Source organism: Limulus polyphemus, unplaced genomic scaffold (assembly GCF_000517525.1).
Source record: "Limulus polyphemus unplaced genomic scaffold, Limulus_polyphemus-2.1.2 Scaffold750, whole genome shotgun sequence".
Taxonomy (NCBI): domain Eukaryota; kingdom Metazoa; phylum Arthropoda; class Merostomata; order Xiphosura; family Limulidae; genus Limulus; species Limulus polyphemus.
Genome location: NW_013666360.1, coordinates 24,727 through 35,704, shown reverse-complemented (window position 1 = coordinate 35,704; position 10,978 = coordinate 24,727). Strand labels below are relative to the sequence as shown.

General features: G+C 33.9%; 1 protein-coding gene across 1 annotated transcript in view; it reads right to left on the bottom strand.

Annotated features, from left to right (window-relative positions):
* LOC106460317 (ribosomal protein S6 kinase alpha-5-like) overlaps positions 1-9,111 on the bottom strand; it is a 72,415-nt gene extending 63,304 nt beyond the window's left edge. Inside the window, exon 1 of the mRNA XM_022387013.1 lies at positions 8,894-9,111. Coding sequence (XP_022242721.1) covers positions 8,894-8,906 — 13 coding nt within the window. The 5' untranslated portion in view covers positions 8,907-9,111. The remainder of the gene's footprint in view (positions 1-8,893) is intronic.
* Positions 9,112-10,978: the final 1,867 nt, after the last annotated feature.

The window sequence follows — 10,978 nt, the reverse complement described above, 5'->3', positions numbered from 1 at the left end:
ATTTATAAATGTTCCTGGTCAAATATCTGAAGTGTCCCGATTGATAAGCGTTATAACAATCACAGTTATAGCTTCCAAAGTTTTTAGCACACCAACTATAGCAAACCAATAATAGATAATATTGCGTCGTGTTGGTTATATTTATAGGCGTGTGGAGAGTTTCTCGAAAATTCAAATTATGTAACAATACTAACACGCAACACTAGAGTTTACGTACACACGTATATTGTTGATTTTTACACTCGAGAATCTTCTACAACTTTAGAGAATAGGTGGGAGTTTCGCAATACATACTTAACAGTATAAGTTATGTACATTTGTAAATATAAATTTAATTCAAGCAAACATCGATATTAAAATAAATATATAATAATAAATCCGTCACAAGCAACAAAATTGACACAGTGATAAAGGATGACACAAGGAAGGTCATGAGGGGGGTTTACCCCCCAGCCCATCTAATTTCATATTGATAGAATTCTTCAAAACAGTATGTCTTTCTTTCAGTATTGGTACCTTTATGTATTTTTATTGCACTTTTAGTGTTTATTGTATTAAGAAAAAATAGAAGCACAATTTCAATCATTTGTTACAAGCGTGTTTTTATTTCACCCGCCGAACGGACGTGTACTCCAGCTAGTAAGTAATAAAGAAGCAATATAACGAGTAGTTGTTGGTCGAAAGATTATGAGCGGTTTAAGCTATTCATTTAGAGTTAGTGTTTCTGTAAGGCTAATCAGTAAAATAGTCAACATTTATTATCAATCAAAGAAATTTCTCATGACTGTTATTGGTGTATTAGGCCTACAGTAGTTTCAGAGTGTATGTTGTAAACGTTTTGTGAACTTAGGCCAAAACTTGGGTTAAAGTGAACGTAGCTTGTAGCAAAAGTTATTGGAGAAATATATTAATTCGTTATTATTTTGTGGACTGGGCTTCGCAACACGTTCACCAAATAATCTAAAATAATCCAACTAACGACAGAACACATTACAGCAATAACAACAGATGTAACTGATATTTGTACATATAACATTCAAAGAGAACATAGTATTCTGAGGTATTCATTCTATCGTTAGGCAGGTTTTTTTATTATATGATAAAAATAATGTAAAGTTTAGTCCAGGTAGCTATAACGAATTAACTTATTCTTCAATAACTTTTGCTATAGACTATGTTCACTGGTATGCCTCACTTCACAAACAACGTTTCAACAGAAATTCCTAAATTAATGTACACATAACTCGCAAATAAATTTGCTCAGTTTTCTATATAATCAATCAATAACAAAAATGTTGACTAACTCACCGACTCAAACAAAGGCCATAACTCTTACTGTCTAACTAACTGACACTGAACCAAATAATTAAATACATCATAGTATCTGGTATTTATATACAATCTAGTTTTTTATGTAATACAAGAAGTTTCCAGATTCTATCTAAGCCTTAGCTTTCATGAAATTTCTTGATCTTGTGTCATATTGATGTAATGACAGGCTCTACCTCGTACACAAACATCTAAATAAAAATAATAAAAATATAGCTTACAACACCACCCTTCCCTGGACTCTGAAATTCTCTGATCAATCTTAATACACAAAACAGTACACTAAACTGTCCATCCACCAAATCTGTTTTCTTGTGGTTTTCTTTTTTAAAGAGTTATTTATGGTATGTAGATGGAATGACCTCTTGTATCTTATCATCATGTGCTGTCCAACAATGAAGGAATTCTCTCTAAGTATGTGGTTGAATGCATCCACTGATGGCTTTATTATTCACAACCTTCTGAAAATGATCTCGACAGCAACTCTGAGATCTTTAGCAGATTGCCATTTCCATTGACAAATTCTTTTCTGGAATGACCTAATTTGCTGTTCTCTCATTGAAATACTTCTAATGAAAATCAGGATGGGTGACGTTTGGCTTGGACCACATGTTCTTCTGGGTTCTATAAGCCACATCATTGGTTCTTTTAAGTATAACATATGACCCTTTCCAATACCTTTTTAATATTAGAGTTCAACCTCTCTTGTGACCGGGATTGTACAGCCATCCTATATGACCTTGATGAAATCCAATCTTATCAGCATTAACGTCATATTGAGATTTCATTTATAACTAGCTTCTTTAAGTCTTGCCTGAGTAAAATCGTGTATTACACCAATACTGTTTATTATCTATGCAAATTCTATGTAAGACTATGCTGAGTGATTATTCTCCAGAAGAGAGTGCAGAAAGTCCAACAGAAGTTCTCTCCCAAACATCAGTTATGATGGTGTGTTGCCTGTAGCATTATGTACTGTTGTTCAATTAGTCATAAGTAGCAGTAGAAGACCTTGCACCCACATTTTCTAATGTTTACTCATATAAATGGCCTTTTGATTTTAAAGTGTTTGGTTGTATCTGCACTGGTCTTCTTGATTCCAGGATTTGACATATTTATGTCAACAAGACTGATTCAAAGTTCCATCCCTGATCTGAGTGAAGTTTTATAGGCACCACAAATATTGAAATAACAGCATATCCTTTTGACTATTTGGTGAAATAATCCACTATAACCCTGGTGTATTTATTCCTACTGTTATTCTATGGCAGAGGATCAAGGACATCGATAACAATTCTCTCAAGTGGTACTAAAAAACAATACTGCTGTAACTACTCATACTGTTTCTTTTGTGGACCTTTTCATTCACAGTATAGTTCACATGATTTATACCAATTTTCTGGATTATGAAAATCCACCAGTCACTTCAATGCTACATGATCTTCAGTTTGTTGAATACTTGTTCACAATTAGCAGTCCGACAAAACGTATTTGTTTTCTTCTAGTAATTTGTGTAGAGAATGAGCCGTGTAAGAGAATCATTTTACAAAACGATTATATTAAAGAGCACAGTACAAAAATTCCTCATATTTAATGCAGGTTTTTTGGTGTTGGCCAATGCTGAATGTATTCAATCTTAGATGAGTCTTTAGACATACCCTCTATGCTGACTGCATATTGCCACAATTCACTTCCTGCAATAAATGCTGTCTTCTCCCTATATGGATCGCCAACTTGCACCTGCCAATATCCGCTCTTCAGATACAATGTTGAAAATTACTTGGATCCAGAAAAGCATCCAAAGTAACCATTTCTTGGCAGTGAGTAGGCATCCTTCTTTGTAATTTCATTCATGTTCTGATTATTTCAGCAAAACCTTGTAGATACATCCTTCTTTATAAGTACTTAGTTCTGTTACTGTTTGTTCTTTAATAGCTTCTATCTCATTGAAAGCCTCAGCCTGTTTTGCAAGAGATTCGTCTGGCTAACTGAGTTATTGGAGCTTCATCTCCAATATCAATCTTATGAGATGTCTTATTTATTTGTACAAACTCACGGGGCCCACTGGAGAAGGTATCTTAATATTCCATTAGTAATCATGTACTCTCTGGCACTGATCAACGACAAGACCTCCACAGTACCATTCATACAGCTCTTGTGATGTAGTAAGATGTCCTTATGTGAGGATTCGACACCAGACATTCTACATTTTGCCTCAAAGATAACTACTTTTAATGGTCTCTAATGTGGAAGTACTACCTGTACTTCTTCACATCTTGTAATGTCTCATCCAAACTTGACTCGGATGTTATAATTTGTTGTGTTTGTGGCCCTAATAATGATATCTTTGTTCTTCAGATCCACGACAGGTCTAACAACCAGTAATCCCCCAGAAAATGCTGGAGTATTTGGTTCTATTATGCCGCAATCAATAGATGTAAATTTATTCCCAAAAAGTCCTGGTATGAGAATTTCACTTCTTGGTGGTATAATAACCACTCTCTTTTTTGTGACTGGAAGTTCATCCTCTGTTGTAGTAATTATCATCAGTACCCATTGATTTTCTGTTCATAGGCTGTGAAGCTATTTGAAGCTAGCCTAACCTCGCATTCATATCTCTGCAGGAAGTCAGTTCCCAATATTCATTCTTCTCTGACGTCAATTACACATCATAAGGTATAGCAAGCTTTCTACATTAAGAGTAACTTCTAAGTTTCCTCTTGTTGGAACTTTATGCACACTTGCTGTTTACATAATTTCATTTTTATTAATCTCTAGAGACAATTTCTCACCTTTCATTATGAAATCAGGTTGAGCAGTTGTAGCTGTAGAACCAATGTCAATCAACATACTGTAAAGCTTCCCATCAGTAAACTCGTAGACTGATGTCTTTAAATAATGAACTTCTTGTGTCAGTTGAGGCAAGTTTGGTATTTTCAGCTGAACGTTTCCCCATCAGTTCAGCTAATTCCGGTCTTCCTACGTCTGGTTAGCTCTTTCTTGTCCCTTTGATCTGGTTGGGCTCAAAGGTTCATCTTTAAGGTACTTTCTCCTTCATTTATTAACAGCTGTTGATTCCTCACAATTTCAAATGCAATAGCCATGTTTCTCTAACATCCTTTGGTAGGAAGTTTTATTCCACACATGCTTTTGTCTGCAGTTCCTGTAAATATGTTTTTATACTTCGAACAGTTATTGCCTTGTGGCTCATTTTCCTCATTCTATGTAACTGGTTGTCCAACTAATCTTTTCAGTTCTTCTAGAGGAGGGAGGAGATGTTTCAATACTATTTGATTTAAGGATCCCGTAATTTTTAGATCGTGTCTTTAGTTGATTATTTGTAGCTTTAATGGGTTTAAGTTCCATCGTCAATTGAAGATCTTCCTTCCAAGATTTATACCTAATTTGCTTCAGTCTAATTGTCACATTATTGGCTGTTGTGACATCTATAAATTGGTAATGTGCCACCAAATTTATTATTTCGCGTGAAACACCCAGGTAAGATAATTGGGAAAGCCTTTCTAAATCTTATGAACATTTGGCTAAGGTCTCTTTTCCTCTGTACCTTGTACTGGAACTTTGCTTTGGATACTTTCTTCTATTGTCTCACTCCGGACATGTTAAATAAAGCAAGTATCAATGCTTGATAGTTGTTAGAACTATCAACTAGAATGTTACTTAATGTCATTAAAAGATGTACTTTTATATAGGCAGCAAGGTAAATAGCTTGTTGTTCATTATTTCACCCATTCACTCTGAAAATTAGTTAAAAGTGAGCCTAATATGCCTCCCACAGTGTATCAACATCACCGTCTGTTTGTCTCTCAATTAAGCAATGTTGTTGAACTGGTCAATTAAATTCTGCAACTGATTTGGTAAAGAGGTGTAGACCAAATAGTTTCTCTTATTCTATATCTTATAGTAAATGGTGTGATATTTTTATCTTTGCACTTACTAATTCATATTCCAAATGTTTAATTATGGAATTGATATTCCTTTCTACCTCACTGATCTTGCTGTTATGATCTTTCTATACTTCACAAATGTCTTTATAGACTTTTCCAGTCTTGTTGTTGTAATCCCTCTGTACATCTCCAATAGCTTCATCAATTTCGTTTTCAATCAGACTTACATTTTCTTTAAATCTTATGCCCCTTTCTTTTAAATCTTCTCTTAAATCTCTGTCTCTTACCTCTTCATTCTTTAATCTTCCTTTCTTATTGATCCTCTTTTATTTTTCTCTCTTTCTTTTTGGTCTTCGTTTAATTTTCTGTCTCTTTTTTTCTTGATATTCTTGTAATGCTCTGTTTATTTTTACTTGTTCTTTTTTTCCACTGTTTCATCATATCCAGCAATTTTTCTATCTTGTTTCATGCTCGTGTTGTGATCTTTAATTAAAAGTTGAAGATTAATCATATTATTTGTTTGTTTTAGAGCAAATCCACGTTGAGCTATTTGCAGTGACTATCGCGGGGAATCGAATCCCGGATTTTAGAGTTGTAAGTCCGTAAACTTCTCAATTCAGTGTTGTTGTAACATATTTTATTGTTGGGTGTACTCTTTAATAACGTTTGCTACAGGCTACATTCACTGGTAGGCTTAACTTCACAAACAATGTTTCAAAAGAAGTTCGAAAACTAATATAGCTTAACTCGCAACAATTGAACAAACACACTAACTCACTGACTAGTTTACTAACTGAATCACAGATGAATAGATAATTAGCTCTTACTGTCTTACTTCCCAACTGATACGGAACTGAATAACTAACTAACTCAGTAACTGAATACTTCATTTAATCTGGTATTTATATACAATCTAGCTTTCTGTAAAACAGAAAGCTTCCAAACTCTACCAAGGTCTTAACGTTCATGGTATATTTAGATCTTGCATCATCATGGTGTAATGACATGTTCACTCTAGCAAACAAATATCTAAATTAAGATATTAAAAATGTAGCTTACAACAGTAGTTAAAGTTGTAGACTGTGCAATGTTGCATCACCGCCAACAACAACAAAAAGAAGGATTTTAACAAACTAAAAATGTATTAAAGTAATCGTATTAATTGAAGCTTGATGTTCTGCACTATTTTATAATAAGCATATACGTATAAGCTTTTAAGGCATCACAAAAATTTTGGAAATACAACTTTTGAAGGTTTGATTTTAACCATGGATGTTATATAATAAAACGCTTCAGTTATGATGCGTCTTCTGAAGATAAACTACCATGTGTTCTCCATGTGGACTATATTACTCAGCTAAGAATGTTTTCTTAAAGAATCACAAATAAGTTTGTACTATTGTGATTTTTTTTATGAATTTCAGTCATGTGTGTTTCATAAATATATCACATGAATTGTTTTATATTCTAGGACTAAAATTTACAAAACATATGAGCTTTTAAAATCGTGCTAGATATAAATCGGGAAATTTTAAATGGATCAATAAAAATGTTGTTACTGTTGTTGCAAATTTTACTATGATATTAAGTTGTGCTAAAATTGAATACTAATGATATATAACTTTATCCCAAGCGCCAGTAGATAATGCAAAACAAATGTTACTAACACGTTTAGAAACACGTAAATACGACACTCAAACCAAGAATACTTTGTAAAATACTCATACATTAACTAGCTATTTACATATGTCTGATAATCAATAACATCTACACTATTAACGTGTTGACAGTAGCTTTGTGACGTATAAACCAAATACAACAATATGAAAAATAACGTCTTTTGATTCGGCAGAAATACAACGTAAACCATGATTTGCTGTTACTAACTGTGTAATACTAGATTCTCCCTCCCGTCCAATTTGATCCTTTCTTTGCCAACGTCATATTTAGGTTTCTTTCGTTATCTCATGATTTAAATATTGAAATAAAATGCATTTTTCTACTATTTAAGAGATAGAGGCGCAAGACTTGTAAACATTTCATTAACGTGGATACTACACTTTTGTAAAAATTATGGTTTAACTAATTGATTTTAATACTTAGACAAGTATATAGCCTGTCTTATATATATATATATATATACACATATAAGACAATGTTATTGCATACACGTGGTATCAAGTAGCTTACCCAGCCAGGCAGTAAGTAACATGTAACTGAGCATTTACGTGAATTTCATCACCCATTCATTGTGATCTCCGTTCCAGCTACAGACTGGTCAACAATTGTAATAACACTTACAATACAACAAAAGCATTACATATTTACATAGTTCCGTCTATTATGTTCAAAACTCTTAAGGACATTTATTAAATTATTATAATTGTTATTTTAATTTATTAAAATGAATAGTGTTTTAAATCGCTAAGATATAATCTATACAATGTACTATGAAAACTAAAAACTTCAACACAAAGAAATGAAACCAGAGAACAGATATAAACTAGTTCATTTTGTTATAGTAACACATGTGGCCTGTTTTAGCTAGTGTATTTGTGTTGTGTCTCTATAACCTCGATTTCCTCTACAGCTTACACAAGTTCTGCCTGAAAATAGGTTATGGCAAAAGTAGAGGTATAACAATTATGGTGTACTGGGAAATGTTTATCCACAACCACTCACACTGCACGCGATTTCGAAAATATTCTAGCTTTACTAAATTAAATCAATACGAATCCCTAACGGACAAAAGACACAATAAGATTATGAAGAAAAGAATGCACATAAACAAAAAGAACTATTGGTACATAACTGTAATTCAAACATGGTGCACACAATACTCAATTTGTTAAATTATATAGTGATATATCGTCAAACGTTACATTGCTAAACATGTGAAATAATACCACCTCAGCTTACTCTATGCTACAGCTATCTAACCGTAATGGCAACAAAACATTCTAAAGTCAGTAAATCACAGAATTTCCTCCCGATTACATCAAAACAGACTTCCAGTGGCATGTTCTAAGTATTAAAAGACATATCACAACAAGAGATGCAACACTGATAATTGTATATATTGCGTTCAACTTGAACATAGTTAAATCTGTAGGCTGTGAATTGTTGCATCACCACTAATCATAAGAACAAATATAACAAACTATAAGTTTGTTAAACTTCCCTTGTTAATTGAAATCTGATGTCCAGTGCTACTCTATATAATAAGCATATCAATATAGGCTTTTAGGGCTTCACATAAAATCGAAAATAATATTTTGGCAGGTTTAATTTTAACCCTGGATGTTATATGATAAAACGCTCTCAGTTGCAACACGCTTTCCTCTATAGTCTACACGAATATAAGTGACGATATCATCACACAGTTTTCATATAAGTGACAATATCATCACACAGTTTTCATATAAGTGACGATATAATCACACAGTTTTCATATAAGTGACGATATCTTCACACAGTTTTCATAATCGAGAAAAACTAGGAAAGGGACATAAAGTGCCAGACATCCCGGAAGCAGATACAACAGATGTCGGGTGATACATGCGCCTAACGTTAACACTAATGGCACGACTCTGGCTTAGAACACTTAAAGTGAATGCATACAATTTCACAAGTTAAGTAAAGACTTAAAATCTCCTTACCTACTTGAACCATGTTTTTCACATATATTATGCGATATTAAAATAGTCCCTTGATTAAGCTGTCAAATGCATCACAAGGTAAAATTATCATTATTCGCATGGTCCACGTGACTTGTAAGCGATCGTCTGCAGATAGGATCAGTAGTTGGAAGGCTGGAATAACAACCGTTGCCGAGAGAGTTGATTCTGCCACGTGAACAAGCCAGCTGGTTGGTAGGCTATGCCGCTATAGAGACTGACATCACCTAAGCTAATGCCACTAGCATTACACACACAACGTATACGACACAGCAGGGACAAAGACGCAATCGTGACGATGAGTCTGAAGTAGTATGACCTAAGTTCTCCCCTGACGTTATAACTGTTCTTTGTGAACTTTTTTTAATTCTACAAACAACTGTATTCAGGACGTCAAAAGTTAACCGATACAACGAACAGGCATTTTCTGAATTAGTTTTTGATCATCATATCTATCTGCAAAATATCTTTGCCCCACGTTTCTGTGGCATTAGTGCGCCAGAATTTAAAAGTGCGCAGAATTCAAGACGGTAAAACGCAAAAATCGGAAATCGTTCTGAGATATCATTTTTATATAAGTAGCAGTTTTTATCAATACCTTAAATTGAAAATATAATCACTTATTCTTGTCAGACAGACATCATAGACAAACCAACTGATAACAATGATCCTCAACATTAAAGGTCCTTTGGGGTTCGCTATGAAAAACAAGTATAAAAGTATATACAGTACACAGTGATAATTTGTCGCACCTTGAAAATTAATAAAATATAAATATAGATGTCGCGACCGAAACCAATTAAAATGTACTCTTGTACTTGCAACCACAAAAGAAAAAACTGAATAAGTAGCCACCCACTAGGGCAGCGGTAAGTCATCGGATTTATAACGCTAAAATCCGGTGTTCGATTCCCCGCAGTGAATACAGCAGATAGCCCAATGTGGCTCTAAAACAAAACAAACAAACTGAACAAGTAGCGTGTCATAATAGTTGTTTACAAACATATTAAACAAGACGCCAAGCTGGTAGGTATTTATCGTGGTATATACGTTACCGAATAATCTCAAACAATCCATTATTTTGGACTGTAACTAGAAGATATATTATTATCCTCATATTTTTCGGGTCTTTGTTTAACTAATAAAATAATATTTTACATCAACGATCGCTAATGTCACTCTAACTCTTCGTAAACTTAAACCGGTGATATCCTCGTCAAATTAACATGACCGGCGATGTACTCCTCAAATTTTTGAACGCAAACAGGCAATGACCTCCATAAACTGATGTACCGAAACCATCGATATCCTCCTCTAAAGATAAACATTAAACCGGTAATGTCATCATCAAACTTCGAAACGAAAACCGGTGATTTTCTCCTCTATATGATAAACTGAAACCGTCGATGTTTTCATATTGATAAATTATTCTAGCAACGTCCTTGTCAGTTTGACCGTTTGCAATCTAAAATTCCAAGCTTTTTATGCTCTCCTTGAAACAATGGGATTATAGTCTTTGAAAGACAAAACCCACCTTAATGCTAAATATACAGACACATTTGCATGTGTGTGCATGTTTACTATTTCTTATTGTAGCCACTATGTATTTGTATCACAGTCCAGTGATAAGTGAGACAATGCGTGAGAAATTATGAGTTCAAACTTTTAGAAATACCAACGTACGAGCAAATAATATGGAGGCGTCAGACATTTAAACAATTGGTCTTGATAAAGTTAAAAAAAATATTTTTGGTGGGGTAAAAACTCGAAATTTATACTAAAATACAAAGTAACCTTTACGATCGGCCATAGTCATGCTTTTTTAAAATGTACTTCATCCACTCTTGTATAGAAAATTAAAGCAGGCACTTTTACAAAGGCGAACAACATAAAGCGCTTACCAGATCCTGTATGTGTACGTGGTTGAAGAGGTCGAAGGTAATTGAAAGGTCAAATACAAACTTCCATTGTATTATTACGTAAGAAAATTGGCTTGGTTTGTTTGTTTTGAATTTCGCACAAAGCTACACGAGGGCTAACCGTCCCTAATTTAGCAGTAAAAGACTA